Here is a 19,465-nt window from a genome sequence, read left to right as displayed (position 1 = left end):
AGATTTTAGGACAACAGAGCAGTTTTTCGGACAACAGAGCAAGTTATAGGACATCAGAGCAGGTTTTAGGACATCAGAGCAGGTTTTAAGACAACAGAGCAGGTTTTCGGACATCAGAGCTGGTTTTAGGACATCAGAGCATGTTTTAGGACAACAAAGCAGGTTTTAGGACAACAGAGCAGGTTTTAGGACAACAGAGCAGGTGTTAGGACAACTGAGTAGATTTTAGGACAACATAGCAGGTTCTAGGACAACAGAGCAGGTCTTAGGACAACAGAGCAGGTCTTAGGACAACAGAGCAGGTCTTAGGACAACAGAGCAGGTCTTAGGACAACAGAGCAGGTTTTCGGACAACAGAGCAGGTTTTCAGACAACAGAGCAGGTTTTCGGACAACAGAGCAGGTTTTAGGACATCAGAGCAGGTTTTAGGACATCAGAGCAGGTTTTAGGACATCAGAGCAGGTTTTAGGACAACAGAGCAGGTATTAGGACAACAGAGTAGATTTTAGGACAACAGAGCAGGTTTTAGGACAACAGAGCAGATTTTAGGACAACAGAGCAGGTTTTAGGACAACAGAGCAGGTTTTAGGACAACAGAGCAGGTTTTAGGACAACAGAGCAGGTCTGTCAAACAAAACCAAAAGCACATTTCATACAAATTGGGTAAAGAGTGGACAATATATTCCATCCTGAAAAAGTTGTCATCCTGAGGCCTGACAAAAAGAGATATTTCAAATGCAGCTATAATACTACATTGCAAAATATCTTCCCACAAATATTCCAGTCAGGGATGTTGCGAGATTTCTCAAAAGGGTGAGTCTTCAAAGGTGCACTGGTACGTTACCCCGGTGAACAGAAACTGAACGTTATCTGTACAATTGAGGGAAATAGAATAAAAAAAACAATCACAGAACAAGTACTTTCGGAGGAAATTAATGTTTGCTTTGCCAGGTGACAGTGAGCAAATGATTGGCCTCAAGGTTTTCCAAAAATACACGAACATTTCCATTCGTCCACAGCAATGCAGTTCTAGATGCCAATGACCTGGGGGTGAGGTTTTGAAAACTTTTCCACGGCTTCATCGAGGTTGTCACCTTGCCATTATGTATGTGAATGAGTGGTAATGCACTCATTTTTTTTCTCATGTGAACCCTCATAAAAGTTTTTCCTTTGCCTGAGTGCACTTGCACTCATTTTGCATTCATACATGGTCGCAGGTGTCATACACACAATTGGCTTCAGCCAGGTGCTGATATTGGGGTAAATATCGTTTCGCACTGGTGGAGTGCCTCGACACAGGTGTTTGGATGTTGGGGTTGTGGTGAATTAACGTGAATCAAGGGACATGACGCGGGATCACACGTTGTGCGTCTCGCGTATAAGGGGATGTCTCTCTGCGGCACGAGTGATTGTCCCCGGGGCATTGCTATTGACATCGGCTGTCCACTTGATGCTCGTTAACTGAAGGTGCTCATTGACTGGTGAGAATGGAGATTATATCGAACTCCGTGCTTACGCGGATTAGTCTGCAATGGTTAACTGCACATGTATACGTTTCTGCTTATGTACTCCTAGCTGAACCTGTATTTCCTGGTGTGTCCACAGAAGCGGCTCCAATCAAATGGAATAAAGCCTAAACTCTGAAGGTTCATCTCTCGCTCTCATTTCAATTTATTCCATTTGATTTTCTCGGCTCTCTCAACCAAAGATGGACAAGATCTACAAACCAGAGAGGTTCGACGCAGACCCAAACACGACTGACGCAGAAATGAAATGGTCACATTGGTTCTGCTCCTTCTCACACTATCTGACCATCATCGCGGAGGGAGCCGACAAATTTGCCGCTCTCGTGAATCATGTCTCGCCCGGCATGTACAGGCTCTTCTCGGGGTGCGACACTTACGAAGCAGCGATTGACGTACTGCAGGCGCTCTACGTGAAGCCCAAGAACGAGGTATACATACGACATCTTCTCAACACACGCAAGCAAGCAGCCGGGGAGACAATCGATCAGTTCCTGCAAGCTCTGAATCAGCTGGGAAAAGACGGCAGCTTCCGGGCCGTAAGCGCCGAGGAACACCGAAAGGAAGCGACACGGGAGGCATTCATCCAAGGACTCAGATCAGCCCACATACGGCAACGCTTACTAGAGAAAGCGCAACCCACTCTTGACAAGGTAGTCGATCAGGCTCGAGCGATGGATACGGCTCAGCAGCAATCTGAGTCATTTGGGACACCAATGCTGCTCATGAACGCTGCTACGATGGGAACCCAAGGAACCCCACTGGCACAGACACAGCCAGACATGAGGGATGGAGAAACACCCGAGGAGCCGGATACCCAGACCTCGTCAAACTCCTCAGCAACTGCTCCGGTCGGTAAATGCTTCTTTTGTGGGTACAAAAGGCATCCTCGTCAAAAATGTCCAGCCAGAGATGCCACATGCATGAATTGCGACAAGAAAGGGCATTATGCCAGGGTATGTAAATCTACTCTAAGGAGGAATAAACCCACTTCTGCGGCTCTCTACTCGCAAAATAAATTGACTGCAGCCTCTCCGGGGAATCTATCCAAGGCTATCATCAACGTGCGAATTAACGGGCATATGGCTGAGGCTCTGGTTGATACCGGTAGCTCTGAAAGTTTCGTCAACAGCTCGCTAGTGAAGGGCAGGAAATGGGTAATCCACCCGACTGACAATACGGTATGCATGGCCGCCACCTCACTACAATCCCGCGTACGAGGGTACTGCAATGTTGAATTGGACGTAAAGAGGGTACACGCATCGGGATGTAAAGGTGCTGGTGCTTCGTGATTTGTGCGCAGACGTAATTCTGGGTCATAATGTCCTCAAGCAGCACACGAGCGTCGAAATACCCTTTGGAGGAAGCAAGCCTCGTCTAATTTTAAATGCGCTGACCACCGCGGAGGTGACGTCCCCCCAGCTGTTCGCTAACTTGTCGCCGGTCTGCAAACCGATAGCGATCAAATCGCGGCGATATACCACTGCTGACATGAATTTCATCACTTCAGAAACCAAGCGATTACTGGAGGAGGGAATTATAGAACCGAGCGATTCGCCATGGCGCGCACAGGTGTTAGTGACCAGCAGTCAGAACCATAAGAGACGGATGGTTGTCGATTATTCCCAAACGGTCAATCGCTTCACCCAACTCGACGCCTACCCCCTGCCGCGCATAGATGAGATGGTCGAACGCGTGGCCAATTATAAGGTATTCAGTACCATCGACTTGCGAAGCGCCTATCATCAAATTCCCATCCGAGAGGAAGACAAACCGTACACTGCATTCCAGGCAGGGCGGCGCCTCTACCAGTTCAGAAGGATACCATTCGGTGTCACGAATGGAGTAGCTTGCTTCCAACGGGTTATGGACGACATCATCTCAGATGAAAACCTCGAAGACACTTTTGTTTACGTGGATAATGTCACAGTGTGCGGTAGGGATCAGAGGGAACATGATAGGAATCTGGACAGATTCTTGAGCATTGCTGGAAAATATAATCTGACTCTCAACTACGAGAAATGCGTATTCTCGGCAAGGTCAATTGACCTTCTCGGCTACACGATAGCCAACGGCACAATTAAGCCTGATCCTGAGCGATTGCGCCCGCTCCGTGAGCTTCCACCACCTCAGGACTTGCAGACAATGCGCCGGGTGATCGGGATGTTCGCTTACTATGCGAGATGGATTTCGCAATACTCCGAGAAAATATATCCCCTAGTGCATTGCAAAAACTTTCCACCAGATGCCGCTGTCGTGAAAGCTTTCCACGATCTCAAGGATGATATCAGTAAGTCCGTGGTTTTATCGATCGACAGCTCGGTGCCCTTCGTGGTGGAAACCGGCGCTTCAGATCACGCCATAGCTGCAACACTTAATCAGTCTGGGCGGCCGGTCGCTTTCTTCTCGAGAACTCTCTCTAGAAGCGAGCAGAGACACTCGGCAATAGAGAAGGAGGCGTACGCCATCGTCGAAGCGCTGCGTAAATGGAGACATTATTTACTGGGAAACCACTTCACGCTCGTTACGGACCAACGATCCGTGGCTTTCATGTTTGATGGGAAAAATAACGGGAAAATTAAGAATGAAAAAATTATGAGATGGCGGATAGACCTAGCCTGCTACAGGTATGACATTGTTTACCGGCCCGGGAAGGAAAACCCTGCTGCAGATACCTTCTCCCGGGTCTACAGTTCGGCAACAATCAGTCAGGCTTTGCAAGACCTCCATGTGTCTCTGTGCCACCCAGGGGTAACCAGGATGGCACATTTCGTACGCAGACAAAATCTTCCCTATTCTGTTGAAGATATTAAACAAATGAATGCTTCATGCCCTGTTTGTGCTGAACTAAAACCCAGATTCTTTGGCGCGGCATCTGGCAGACTGATCAAGGCTACTTCCCCCTTCGAGAGACTAAACATCGACTTCAAAGGGCCCCTGCCCACCGAGACAGACAACAGATACATATTCACCGTTGTTGATGAATATTCAAGGTTCCCTTTCGCGTTTCCGTGCTCGGATATGACCTCGGGCACTGTCGTAAAATGTCTGTCTGACGTCTTCGCTATGTTTGGGAGACCTTCGTACATACATTCAGACAGAGGGCCGTGTTTCATGTCGGCCGGGCTAAAACAATTCCTATTAGAGCACGGCATAGCAACTAGTCGAACGACGGGTTACAACCCACAGGGGAACGGGCAGGTGGAAAGGTATAATGGAGTTATTTGGAAAGCCATAACTCTGGCGCTGAAATCGAGAGGACTGGGCCCCGAGCGATGGGAGGTTGCTCTTCCTGACGCAATGAATTCCATACGCTCTTTGCTCTGCACGTCCACAAATGCCACTCCTCACGAACGTATGTTTACTCACCAACGACGTTATGTTGACAGTCAAACGGTGCCCAACTGGCTGACCCACCCCGGTACAGTGTTCATGAAACGCCCGGTACGACAGAAGCAAGTATGAACCGCTGGTGGAGGGGGTCGAACTCATTGACACTAATCCAAAGTATGCTCATGTCAGGCTCCCGGATGGCAGGGAGACCACTGTGTCGGTTCGCCATCTGGCTCCCGCCGGTACTCCTCCCGCCGGTACACCACCTCCTGGCTCTCCTCCTTCTGACATTTCCCCCCAGGAACTCCGCCAGGCGACGGGGCTGCCGTGTTCCCCCGAGGGCGATCGAGGAGTCATCCCCGGCACAAGTCGAGGCTCACCAAGAGGATCGGGAGTCTCCCTCAAGTGAAACTGCCGTTTACTCCCGGAGAGGTCGACGAAACAAGGCCCCCTCGACGACTCAATCTGTAAAGGGGATTATCGGCATTCTCGCTGCTCATGCTCCTATATGCCCATTATATCATATATCGATGCTCATTTCCATGCTCCTACAACTCAAAATAATCACTGCTTGGCATGTATGCTCCTGTAGATCTATTAGTCCGCGTTGCTTGAAATGTATACTCCTATAGTGCTAAAGCAATCATGGTGTGTAAGATGGGCCCCTAGTTACATTTTAAAGGTGAGGAGAATGTGGTGAATTAACGTGAATCAAGGGACATGACGCGGGATCACATGTTGTGCGTCTCGCGTATAAGGGGATGTCTCTCTGCGGCACGAGTGATTGTCCCCGGGGCATTGCTATTGACATCGGCTGTCCACTTGATGCTCGTTAACTGAAGGTTCTCATTGACTGGTGAGAATGGAGATTATATCGAACTCCGTGCTTACGCGGATTAGTCTGCAATGGTTAACTGCACATGTATACGTTTCTGCTTATGTACTCCTAGCTGAACCTGTATTTCCTGGTGTGTCCACAGAAGCGGCTCCAATCAAATGGAATAAAGCCTAAACTCTGAAGGTTCATCTCTCGCTCTCATTTCAGGGGTCTGGTGGAACTTTATCTGCTTTCACCTTCTATTTCTCCAGTTGCTTATCAACTAAATCAGCTCCACATGGGGATAGTTCAACATATCTCAGGTCAGGTATGGGACCATGCGCCGGCGCAGCGCACCATTGCATCCACTTAACCGCCGGTACTCCAGGGACTTCTGTCCGGTCATCCCCCAGGCAGATACCTGGCAAATCCCCATATCCTCGAGATGACGATCAACCTGCTGCAACCATGAGGCACATTGTCGGCCTGTTGGCGTCCTCCAACCATGAGGCACATTGTCGGCCTGTTGGCCTCCTCCACCCATGAGGTTCCCTTGCTGAAAGAATTTGGTCAGCAGGATCAGCGTCAGGAAAATGAGCCATTGGACCGTGGGCCCATTCGTAATGTAATAAATATCGTGACGATGGAAGAACTTGGCGACAGGAAATGACCGAAGAAAATATTTTCGTTTATAATATCCCAGAATCTGAAGCTGCCACATTCCAAGATAGGTCAAGGTGGTATATCAACTCGGTGAAAGACATGATCCAACATGGAGTGGGAGTCGTAGTTGTGAATATGGGAAAAGTGGAAAGACTAGGTGAGCTGAAACCTTGAGTACAGCTCATACAATTAGAGGAAGAATTGCACAAAAAAGAAATTATGATATCTGCCAAAGCGTTCAAATTCACAGAGAAATGGAAGGAAAGATGCATAGCACCAGACCTGATTAAGATCCAGAGAGAAGAAAGATACGAGTTACACAAGGAGTTTCAGCTCCAATGGGGTAATGGAGATGGAGCAGGACGTTTACATCGAAGTGTAAATTCACCTGAGCCACGACAGAGATGTGTACAAGTACTGTGGAAGCCTAAAAATGGGAGAAGAGAAAATGATCCATGAAATGTACACTAACTAGAACGGCAATCAGTCAAGCACATACCTCCGCCAGGCTGAACAGTTTACATTTTGTATCTCGCTGATGAGGTTGGGTCTGCATTTGGACCTGAACCAAAATCTAATCAGCTTATTCTTGTCACCAAACCAACTCATCCACCAAGTTTTTTTTTTCATAACCCGTCCATAACCTTTTGAGATATCCTGCTCAAAGGCAACCAGGCAGACAAACAGGAGTGACGACATAACCGCCATCCACCAAGTCGGTGGCGGAGGTAAAGATATTCCACAACAATCTCAAGCTAAAACAGGAATGGGTTACCTTTTTTTTACTCCTGCAGTTTGGTTATTTTTTTGGGGTTACTCCTCCTGCAGTTAGTCTTGGGTTACTTTTTGGGGTTACTCGTCCTGCAGTTGGATTACCTTTTTTAGGAGGTTGGTGGCAGGATTTGCACTCTGGCCACCGTAAAACCCTTGGAAAGTCACCAAAGGGCGAATAAGAATTTTGTCTCTCAAGGGACACTGGATCACACTGACCAAGGTCGCAGGGCCAGACTTAATGGCAGAGCTGAGCTGTTGCTGAGGTGTAAAATTGTACATGCGCTAAGGGTGGACAAGGAGGCCGATGTGCGAGGAATCTGTGAGGGGGTAAGAGCATCACCTGTGGACAGGTGATTCTCATCCTGCTTACATGAGAATTCACGCGTTGCTTCCTTCAAGCTGATCCCTTGGTGAACCGCAGTTCGAGCAGAGGGTGGTGGGCTCTCGACAGAGGAGTCCGAGGTGAAGGCCCGCTGGGCCGGTTACTTTGAGCAGCTGTACCGGGCTGATCCACCAGCTGTTGAGTTGGATGTCAGAGGTGTTCCTGTCCCTATTGCTGACCCTTTAATAAACTGTGATCCACGTTCATTTGTGGAAACACAGGCTGCGGTGAACACTTTGAAATGGGGTGAAGCTCCTGGGATCTGTGGCATGCACACTGAACTTCTCAAGGCTGGTGGCAGTGTTGTACTCATGTCATTGCACGCAGTTCTATGCTCTGCCTGTAGCACAGGCATCATCCCAACTGACTGGAAGAGGGGCCTTGTTGTCCCTCTCTGGAAAGGAAAGGGTGATCACCAAGACTGCAACAACTACCGAGGGGTGACGCTGCTCTCAGTGCCGGGCAAGGTCTTTGCTCGGATTATAATTATTGATAGGGTTCACAAACATCTGCTTGGGCACCAGCGGCTGGAGCAGTCAGGATTTACACCAAAGAGGTCAACGATTGACAGTGAAAGTAACAGTGAAGAAAAAAAAAGCAGATGACCATTGATCATGGAATAAAATTTGGAGAACAGTGAACAAGCTTCTTGTGGGGAATTAATTTGATCTCTCAACAAAAAATATTGAACATTTACCCCGACCCAAGGGAAACCAATGAAGGAGGAACTGAACTTCATGAAATCAATTACTCTTCAGGAAAACTTTCTGAGGGCAACAAAGCATTGTCAACAAACTTTAAGTGCGACTTCAAACTCTTCAAAAACCCTTCAGGTCTTCCCTTCACCTCATTCCTCCCATCATTCCTTATTTGTCCAACTCTCCCTCTATTTTTCCTTCAACTATGCTGTTGGTGTTTTAACCGACCTCCATTCGTTCCTTTTCCCTCTCCTTCTCCCTCTCTCCCCCTCTCTCCCTCTCTTTGCCTCTCTCTCTCTCTCTCTCTCTCTCTCTCTCTCTCTCTCTCTCTCTCTCTCTCTCTCTCTCTCTCTCTCTCTCTCTCTCTCTCTCTCTCTCTCTCTCTCTCTCTCTCTCTCTCTCTCTCTCTCTCTCTCTCTCTCTCTCTCTCTCTCTCTCTCTCTCTCTCTCTCTCTCTCTCTCTCTCTCTCTCTGTGTCTCTCTCTCTCTCTCTCTCTCTCTCTCTCTCTCTCTCTCTCTCTCTCTCTCTCTCTCTCTCTCTCTCTCTCTCTCTCTCTCTCTCTCTCTCTCTCTCTCTCTCTCTCTCTCTCGCTCCCCATCTCTCTCCACCCCATCCTCTCTCTCTCTGCCCCCTCTCTCTCTCCCTCCCTCTCCACCCCTCTCTCCCCCTCCCTCTCCCCCTTGCTCTCCCCTCCCTCTCACTGTCTCTTTCTGTCCCACCCCTCTCTCTCCCCCTTTCCCCCTCTCTCTGCCACCCTCTCCCACTTTTGCTCTCCCTCTCCCCCTCTCTTTCCCACCCACTCCCACTATATATCCCTCTCCCCCTCTCTTTACCACCCTCTATCACTCTCTATCTCTCTCTCTCCCTCCCACCTCTCTCTCTCTCATCCTCTTTTCTTTCTCTCTCTCCCCCTACTCACTCCCTCTCCCCCTTTCTCTTCCTCTCTCTTACCCCATCCCTCTCCCCCTCTCTCCCCATCTCTCTCCACCCCCTTTCTCTCTTCCCCCCTCTCTCTCTCTCCCCCTGTCTCTCCCCCCACTCTTTCTTCCCCTCTCCCTCCCTCTCCCCCCTCCCCACCAATCTGCTGTCTCATACATGTAATCACAAAGCGTTGCTGCGGAGCAGTTCTCATGGTACACTGCATGTCGTGGTACAACCCTCCACCCTTTTTCTCTCTCTTTCTGTTCTTTATCCCTTGTTTTCTTTTCCTCGAGTTTGAGAGTGAGAGAGCGCACTCTGTTCCACGGTGCTTGATGCTCCGACATATCACGTGTTTTTTTTTTGTGACCGGTGTCATGGCGAATGTCAAAACTATTCCTGGTTTGGAATCTTTGACTCAGAAAACGGGTTTGTCGTGCACAACGCCCTCCCGAAACCCCGGTGGAACAAATCATTTTGTGTGTCGGAAAATCTATCGGTCGGTATGCAGAATGTGATTGCTGCATCGAGGATGAATCAATGCGTCGTCATTTTCGTCTCTTCCAAGGAAATGGTGACGCAAGTTGTTGAGACCGGTCTGAGTATCGAGCCAGATATCTTCGTGTTTGTTTCCCTGTTGGATGGACCATCGGTTCAGGTAATAATCTCAAATGTTCCTCCTTCCATGAAAAATGAGCAGATCAAGGCCGATTTGGAAGAGCATGGTAATGTCGTGTCCAAAATAACCTTCGTTCCTTGTCCGATCCAAGGTCCAGCAGGTGAAGCGTGTCGTGTGCTTTCGGTGTCGATAATTTTATTATTCTAAAGCCGAACATTCGAAGGTTAGAAGTCATGTTGAAAATTAAACAAAACGACTCTACACACCGGGTATTTGTTACAGCGCAGACCTTGGTGTGTTTTAAGTGCGGTCAGCACGGACAAGTTCAAAACGAATGTCCCGGTCGTGTGCCCGAAGAGCCATTGAGGGAATCTGGCAATGAAAAGGAACCTGTGCCAAGCAATGGAGCTCCTTCATTGCCGGGTGAAAGTTCTGAAAATCAAACTGAGGACGTGAATGAGCCTTGTGTGTTTGCACGAGGAAAACGACAGCACCAAGTTTCAAGTACAGTCGAGCCCGTTTCATATGCTGAAGCAGTTGCTGTGAAAAGGGTTAAACTCGGTCGGAGTGAGACGAACCTGAACATCTTCGGTGTTATGTTGAATCCTGTCCTCCAAGTGTCAACGAGGAGGCTATGGAGCATCAACAGGCTTCATTAGCTGATACGCCAAATCGAGATGAATCTTGCATGGATGGTACATCAATAAATGATGAACTTCGACACGACGTTCAAGCAATAGATGTGCCGAGTACATTAGAAACCTCTGAGTAGATCCCCCCCCCAAAAAAAACAGAGATTGATCCGTTACCTGCGGATTTGGCCTTCGTTAAGCTGAAACCAGTGTCCTCCTGCACCTGTAAAGGTGAAAGACGTCGTTATCGAGCGCGAGTCGTGCGATTCGGACGACACTTATTCGATATCGGATTCTAATGAGACAGAGGATCAACTGGCGATTTGCAGGATTGCGAGGACTTGGACGCCCCCTCTCCTCCTGAAATAATTAATTTCCCCATCATACTTATCAGGAAAAGATCAAGCTTATTGACTTTTTTCTACATTTGCGCAAATTCCACGTCACTGCTTTCTCGTATCATGTAGAACCCGTTTAGCAGAATGGCAGAGTACAATCAAACGTTCCTGGTTTCTCAGGTCGTTTGATTGTCCTAGAGCAGGAGTTGCTTTCAGGCTTAAATCAGGAATCTCATCTGACCAAATAGCATTTCCATGAAGTTTTGAAAGGTCATTTGGTTTTTGTTGTTTTTCCGTACGGAGGTCATAAGGTCACATTCTCTGATCCTTCTCGAAGAAAAGATTACTTTTCCCTTCTTGATAATTGTTGAGCCCAAATTGATTTTGGTGGTCTTGTCTGCCGAGCCGGTGATTTTAATTGCACCTCAGAGCCATCTCTGGACCGTCATGCTGTTGAACCTCACCTTGAGAGTGCGAAACATTTGGCGGCTGTTCTCGTAAAAAATATCACCTGATTGATGGATGGAGGTTGCAGCACCCTCAGATTGAGCAATTTTCATGGTGTCAGGCCTCTAATAACAGGGTATCCTTTGCATGTTCAGATACATTTTATCGTTAACAATGATTTCTGAGATTTCATTTTGTCAACGGTGATTTCGCCCTCTGGTTTTTCAGGCCATCTGGTATCTCTAAAATTGATTTTTTTTTTCCCCTGTACTTCCCTGTACGAATGCAGATTGGGCCCGAAATGTTGGTTTGTTCGAAGAGGTGCATTTTTGTAATGCATTCAGAGCCTTCTGGTGTTCTCTTCTGGCCAGAAAAAAATACACTTTTCAGAGTTGGAGGCAATGGTGGGACGTTGCAAAAACCCACATCAGAATTTTTTTGCCAACAATACAATGTGTATTACTCAAAGGACAATTTTTTTTTCAAGATCTCACAGCTTGAAAAGGAGATTCTGGAACTGCAATCAAAGCCTACTATATTGATTGGTAACACAAGAGAGCATAAAGACTTCACAAGCAAGAAAGAGCTGCTTTGTCACCTTGTAGAGGGACATGCAAAAGGGGCTTTTGTGCGGCTGAGAATAAAAAACTTGAATTTTCTTGACTCTCCTTCTAAGTACTTCTTCTCCTTGGAAAATAAAACTAAAGCGCGACAGCAAATGCTATCTTTGCAATCACCTGATGGTGGGATTGTAAGTAAACCGAAGATGATTAGGAAGTTAGTAAATGATTTTTTTTTCCTCTCTTTTATTTGCTACAAGAGGTGATTTGGATGTTGCAAATGCCTTTGTTGAGTCTTTGCCGAAGTTGGCTGAGTCGCAGCGGATCTCATTGAAGAGCACTATAACTCTGGAGGAATCGAGGCTTGCACACTTTTCAGCATGGCGTCTGGGAAAGCTCCAGGACTGGACGGCATCCTTCGTTAATTTTACGAAACTTTTTGGGACATTATTGCATCTGAGCTTCTGGAAGTGCTCCAGGAAAATTTTCAAGTTGGGGAGCTCCCCCAAAGTTGTAGACGAGCGGTTGTCTCCTTGCTACCGAAGAAAGGAGACTCACAGCAACTTCGTCAACTGGTCAAAGAGTTATGGCACTTTTTTGGACTTCCATCAGGTTTTTCTTTCCCGTCACTCCCTGGAAATTTGTCCTGGAACAATGATGGATTGTACCATTTGGGCGTACATCTTGGCGATTCCTGATGTATCCAAAAAAAAAACTGTGATGGATTCGTCAACAAAGTGTTTTCCAAACTTCAAAAATTGAGAGGGCTGCTTTGTAAGCTATCTTATCATGGTGGAGCATTGATGGTTCATAATATGATCACTTCCATCCTGTGGCACAGATTTTCGTGCTTCAGCCACGTGAGTAGCTCATCAAAAACACCCAGAAACATTTGATTGATTTTTGGTTGGGGTGGTAAACACTGGCTTCGACCGGGCATCCTCAGCCTTCCTTCTAATAAGGGGGGTCAGAGGCTTGCTGATGTCTACAGTAGGCTCATGACATTCTGTCTTATTTTCGTGAAGAAGCTTCTTTGCAGCCACATGCCTTGGGAGAGTTTATCCCTGTGTTTGCTGAAGCAAGCAGGTCGGCTGGCATACGATCATGAGTTGTAATTGCTCGACCTCCTGAAGATTGATGTGTCATCGCTTCCTCTGGACTTGCAGAGTGTCAATAATTAATGCCTGGCAAGCTTTGTCACTGCGTCGTGAGACCAGTTCCTTAACCGCCTCAATGTTTCAAAACGAACCAATTTTCCACAACCCCATTTTTCCAGCCATTCCTTCTTCCAGGACCTTTCTCCAGCACTTTGTGGGGTCAGATTTTCTTTCAGTCCATAATTTGTTGCACTTTCAAGGAGAAAGATGGAAGTCTGGTTGTGAACTTTCTGCCCTTTCTGGTTTCAGGTCCATTCGGTTTTTTTCGGCAGATTTGTTGTTTTTTTTACAATCTTAAGTGTATTAAATAATCTGGGAATAGAATTCAGGAGCCTTTTTTAATCTGGTAGTTTGCTCAAACAATATGCTTTCCCTGTGTTGCTTTTGAACTGTAACTAAAATCTGTACCTTTTAACTCGATTGAGAAAGGGACTTTACGTGACTTTTGTGTTCATTTTATTCTTGCTGATTTTGTAAAAGGCCCATTTGGTGTTCAGTGGAAAGATTTCTTTGCTGATGGTTCTTTGCAGTGGTTCTTCACTGATGACTCCACCATCTGCCGTACCATCTGTCATCCCTCAGATAGGCATGGTCCTGGCCCAAAATCACAAACTGGTCCAACACGTGGAACATGTCTTTCAATCTGGACAAATCTCACACTCTCACAATGTCTCTCCGAAAGGACCGTTTGGAACCCCCACCCCCCCCCCATCCACTTTCTCAACAATCCTCTGGAAGAAGTCCTTTCTTGCAAGCTTCTGGGTCTCACTATCTGCCATGATCTTTCCTGGGAAAGCCACATTTCCAACCTTGCCTCCAAAGTCAGTCGCCGACTGGGAATCCTCCGTCGTGCAAAGTCCTTCCTCGGCCCACCTGAGCTCCTAACCACATACAAAGCTTTTGTCCACAGCCTGATGGAGTACTGCTCTCCCCTCTGGGCTGGTGCTCCCGCTTCCCACCTTTCTCGGCTTCACCCTGTAGAAACCAAGGCATTTTGGATCATTGGCATCTCCCGCAATGAGGCTGTCTTTGAACCTCTCACTTTCTCACCAAGGCAGGTCGGTGGTCTTTCTATCTTCTACCGTCTCCTTTCCAGTCTCGCCCCCCCTCCCCTTCTGCTCTGTCTGTAATTTGTCCCCACCATATTTCCGCAGGGCACTCAAGGTCCGCCAACAACCCCCTTCTGGTAAAACTCCCAAAATCACGAATCGCTGCTCACCTTCACTCTTTCATTCCTCTTTTTCCCCACGTTTGGAATAAACTCCCTCACTCTATTCAATCCCATTCTTCCCTCCAGGCCTTCAAAACAGCTGTTCACCACCACCTCTTATCATCCTCATCCAAATCCTCGATCTTTTCGACCCCCGTTAATCCACCCCAAGCCCACTTCCTTCAAATTCCCTGCTTTCCTTCCTGAAAGTTCCTGTAATGTCCATCTTGTATTCCCCGTGTTCCCTGCCCCATCCCTCTCCTTCCCACAGATCTCCTAATGTCTCTGTTCCCCACTGTTTTGTCCTTCCCACTCCTGCCCCTCTTGTCTCATTCCTTCCTTGCTGTGTGTTTTGTGTTCGCTCTCATATGAGCCTCGACAAGATATACAAAAAAAAGGAAGAAAAAAAAAGAGCATCTGTCAGCTTCTTCTCCTCTTAATTGAATTTACTTTAATAAATGTCTATGCTCCTTCAAAGAGCACAGACCGCCGAAGTTTCTTCAAAAGGTTACGACTCTACATGAGGCAATTCGATTTGCAAAAGTGCATCGTAATGGGAGGTGACTTCAATTGCACCCTTCAGCCCGCACGTGATCGGAATGGTGCAGAACCTCACCCCGGATCAGCCAGACTGCTGTCTGATATAATAAGAGATTTTAGTCTTCAAGACAAATGGTGGATACAAAATCCAAACACCCATCAGTTTACTTGAAGTAAAGTTGCCAACAATCAGGTGGCCCTCGCCTGGCTGGATAGATTTTACATCAACTCACCCCTTATTAACCTCTCACCTACCACGAGAATTTCTCCATCTGGTTTCTCGGACCATCACGTTATCACCATGTGCTGCCGAATAGGGTCGTCTCCAAATCGCCACTCTTTTTGGAAACTTAACATTTACATATTAGACAACCCCTCTTTTAATAGTGCCTTTCTAAGTGTATGGTCCAATTTAGTAGGTGCTAAGCCCCAATTTAAAGACCAGCGGTTATGGTGGGACAATAAAATATGGGCAGAATAAAAGCAGAACTGGAGAAAGAAATTCTACAGATTCAAAGCAACCTAAAAACCCACCCTGCCCCCCCCCCCAAGAAAAACTAAGACTGCATGAGAAAAAGTCTCTTCTCAATAGTATAATCACCAACCATACCCAAGAAGCGTTAACAAGATTACGCTTTCAACACATTCATCTCTTTGATAACCCAACCTGGTTTTTCTTTGACTTTGAATCCAAATCGCCTCATTCCCTAATCACTGCTATAAAACGTCCTAATAACTCGATCACTACTAACCCCGTAGAAATTAAAAACGATGCAAAACTTTTCTTCTCTAAACTTTACCAGGCAAAAGATGTTGATTTAGAACTGGTTTTATCAGTTGGTGGATGGTATCAGTGTTCTCTCCCCCAGACAAAAGATGGATTTAGAATCACCACTCACACTCGAGGAACTTTCTGTTGCCCTAAAGAGCCTGAATGGAGAGAAATCACCTGGGCTGGATGGTCTACCAGCGGAGTTCTTCAAAAAATTCTGGGACCTGATTGGACCTGAATTACTTTTGGTCTTCCGAGAGAGCCTGGAGAAGAATGAACTGAAATGGAAAAGTTTACTCTGCCAACTGTCCTCCCAAGGCAGGGTATTAGTCATCAACAGTCTGGTCACCTCAACGTTATGGTACAAGGTTCTTGCCTAACAGCCACCTGCAGACATCGTGGACAACATGCAGAAATGCATCACTCGTTTATTCTGGTCTGGAAAGCATTGGCTGCGACCGGAAATCCTGAACTTACCAGTGGCTGAAGGTGGCCGAGGACTCGTGAATGTCAAGTGCCGCATCATGGCTTTCCGGCTGCGAACAGTATGGCGCTTCTTGTATGAACCCTGTTTGGTCTGGAGACAACTCACCAGTCGCATCTTCCGACAAGCTGGAAAATTGAACGTTACACAAGAGTTGTTGTTGATGGACTCAACCAAGATGGTCTGGGTTTGTCTGGGTTACCTGCTTTTCACCGAAGCCTACTCAATGCATGGCAAGCTTTCGGCTGCCGTCGTGACCCCTCGACCTACACTGAACCCATGTTGTTCAACGAGCCACTGTTTCACAACAGTTTATTTGAAGGCAATGAAGGGGAAAATGCTTTCATTCAGCAGTTCATAAACAATGCAATAACGAAAGTGTGCCACTTGAAGAATGTCACCAATGATTGGTGGCTAAGTGCCACTGCTCTTGCGACAGCAGTTGGCATTAGATCATGTCACAAAGTGGACAGCGTGCTGAAATCAGTACTACACCCCTACTGTGCCTCACAAAAAGTATGGAAAAAAAACCCTCCCATACCCACCTCTGACTTTTCCCCACCTTTCCCAAACCTTAATCTATCTGGCTCAACTAGTCCAGAACCTATTGGTTTTGGCCGATCTCGATCCCTTTCTGGGAATAACCGAAAAACCCTGAACATACAATGCCTAACAGTCCTTTTTCCCTCTTTGTCCTCCCCTGTATCCTGTAGATGGGTCACAGTCTTACCAAAAACCCCTCCCCTTTATCCTATTTGGAATTGGTACTGTAGACCGCCTGTACCAAAACGAGTTGGAGATCTCCAATGGAGAATCGCACATTGGTTATTGCCAACAAATACCTTAATTCACCGGTTTTCACAAACAAAAAGTGAGCAATGTGCCTACTGAGGACAAACCGAAACACCACCTCACGCGTAAGTACGCTGTAACCGTTTCACCCCTTTATTTGTTTTCCTGAAGATGCTTTTGGCATGTCTCTCCAGTAATTTTGATTTTCCAACCATTATTTTTGGCCCGAGCATTCCCTTCAACTCCCCAACAGCAATCCCAATTCATTTTTTTCCTTTCACAAGCTCAGCTTGCTATATACAAGACAAGAAAATCAAAAGTGTGCAATTATTTGTGTACAACAGATAGCTTAGAGGTGTTTAAAGCCCTTTGTGTGTCAATTGTCAAACTGGAGTTCTGGTGTACAGAGTACAGGTGATACACGTACAGGTGTTTGAGACCCAATGGTGCGTAAACAATGCCTTCTGTAAAGTATCTGAGGGTCAGTTAAAATTTACTTACTTGTTTGTGACTTTATACCCTCTTCCTAAACTTTTTGTTGTTTGTTTATGATGTAAAATTGTGTGCAACTGTGTGAGGCTCTGTATGTGATGCAAACAATTTTTGTATTTTTGTAATAAAAGGACATAAAAGTCATGTCTCTCTTTCTCTCTGTCTCTCTGTATCTCTGTCTCTCTGTCTCTCTGCCTCTCTCTCTCTCTCTTTGTCTCTGTCTCTCTCTTTTTCTCTCTCTCCAGATCTGGCTTCTAGAATTTTTTAAGCAATTCCTCACCATTGAGAGAGAGGGCTAAAAATGATATATAGTGTTGCGGGCCGGGGTCTTGCGGAGAGACAACCACAAGGTGGGGGAAGTTACGTCGACTCCCACCAGACTCCCTGGAATTGTGGGCCGTCGCTCACGGATAATTCCGTGACGCGGCGGGTCGCTTCACCGACCGTGAACGCCAATACCTCAACCGCATGGCGTAGGGTCCTCCTGTCTCAAATCAAATTACCTAATTAACCACGCGGGTTCAACTACTGGGGAACCACGCCCTCGGTACGCCTTGCCCGAACCGGATCACTCGACCAACTACGGTTGGGTACCAACTACCAACTCTACCAACTACCTTTCCGGATCGGATGCAGCCGAGCGGAACGACTAAGGACGTACCGGCTAGGAGGAACGGGTTATCGGGAATAAAGACCCGGCTGAACTTAGATCCGAACCATGCTGGACCAATGGAGGAAAAGACAAAAACGAGCTGGGAACATTTCTACAATGATTTATTTACACTCAGGCGAGGAAAAGCATGTGGCACAGGAACAAGGTTTATTGGGCGTGTTATGCAGGGGAAGATGAGAGAGATGTAGTGCGACAATTATACAGCAACTTACCAACTTACCAAAGCGGACACAGAGCAGACATGATACGAGAATAATAAAAGCAACAATTACAATAATCAAAGATCATATTCAGGCTAAACTTAGCAGACAGGCGCCAACACTCTCAGGCACACACTCGGACAAAATAAACCCAGTTGAAGGCAAAGGACTTTTGCAGCCAGGTAGGGCGGGGGGGGGAGTTGAGGTCGCAGTTCTCGGTACCTGAGAGTTTCAGGGGAAGGAGTGCTCCATGGTGAGGCACCTGACAACAATCATGCGGTTCGATCTACAGCTGCCCGTGTGGAGTTCGGGTCCGTGGAGGAGCTCAGTGGGCCGGGACCAGTAGTCGGGCTGTCGGGGCGAGACGTGAGTCGAGCCAAGCAGAGGGAACCCCTTCATTTCCAACCAACTCCGACTTCTCCCATACAACCACACGAACCTCCTTCGACCTTCCCATCCAACAAAACGAACCGAACTCTCAAATCCAACTAACCAACCAGGAACTAAGCACTTCCAAATCCAACTCCTTCCTTTATTTCTCTCAAATCCAACCACGAACTCCATTTCATCCCATACCACCACAACACTCTGAGGATTGCTTCGTAACTTATAGATCACAGAGCTCGGGGGTAGAGCTATGGCGAAGCCGACGTCATCGTCCATCCTGATTGGACAGGGTCTTCGTGTGGTCCACCCTTTCTGGGCGGGGTTTCGGCCAGACACCGGCAAGGCCCGCCCACACCGCCGTGTCTGGGAGGAAGGTGGTTGGCGGTGTAGCTACCATAACCATCCTCGGGATTCTGCCTCAGATAACCAGTCTCTGGGTAGGCACTCATCACGCTGTGGTTCCAATAAGAGGGGGAATAAAATAAAAGGGAAGAAATGATTTATAATCCGAACTAAAAGCCCATCGCAACGCACCCCCCCCTCCCCCCGTGTCTCCCCACTTCACACAAGGAAGGGATCTATCTGCACATATACTAATGGCATAACTGACTCGGGACAACTGTCTGTTGTATGCATATGGTTCCTAGAACCGTAACAATAGCATGATATCTCAAAAAGTTGTGGACGGATTGGGATGAAACGTGGTGGACATGTTGGGTGTGACAAGGAAGAATTGATTTGATTTGGGTGAAGATCCGAATCCGCATCCGGATGCGAGATTGATTTAAATTTTTAAAAGTGATTCTTCACCATTGAGAGATTGGGCCAAATTCGACACAGGACGGTACAGCATGATATTGTTGCGGATTCGCGCCCGCCGGCGTGCGGACGGCCACGTAACTCGAATCGCGGCACGTCGCCCACCGGACGGACAATCCAGTCGTGACCCTCTCGGACTAACGCCGGGAACTAGTCACGGGTGGACCTTTCGGTCTCACCGCGATCGTGCCAATCGGCCCCCGCGTGGGATAGGGTTGCTCGCCAAATTCGACC

At 47.3% G+C, this 19,465-nt stretch overlaps 1 protein-coding gene across 1 annotated transcript; it reads left to right on the top strand.

The window, feature by feature from the left end:
- The first annotated feature begins 1,328 nt into the window (after positions 1 to 1,328).
- LOC147029157 (uncharacterized) lies at positions 1,329 to 3,818 on the top strand. The gene is made up of 2 exons (XM_085876303.1): positions 1,329 to 1,481; positions 1,606 to 3,818. The coding sequence occupies exon 2, from the start codon at positions 1,709 to 1,711 to the stop codon at positions 2,813 to 2,815; it is 1,107 nt and encodes a 368-aa protein (XP_085732429.1). The 5' UTR covers positions 1,329 to 1,481; positions 1,606 to 1,708; the 3' UTR covers positions 2,816 to 3,818.
- Positions 3,819 to 19,465: the final 15,647 nt, after the last annotated feature.

The sequence above is a fragment of the Eptatretus burgeri genome, chromosome 4 (assembly GCF_056783735.1).
Source record: "Eptatretus burgeri isolate ZD-2024b chromosome 4, Ebu_testis_v1, whole genome shotgun sequence".
Lineage (NCBI taxonomy): Eukaryota > Metazoa > Chordata > Myxini > Myxiniformes > Myxinidae > Eptatretus > Eptatretus burgeri.
The sequence above is the reverse complement of the archived record's forward strand: the minus strand, read 5'-3'. Positions and strand labels throughout refer to the sequence as shown.

Excerpts from the sequence above, each read along its gene's own strand:
- LOC147029157 (XM_085876303.1), top strand. The coding sequence starts at position 1,709 with ATGGACAAGATCTACAAACCAGAGAGGTTCGACGCAGACCCAAACACG.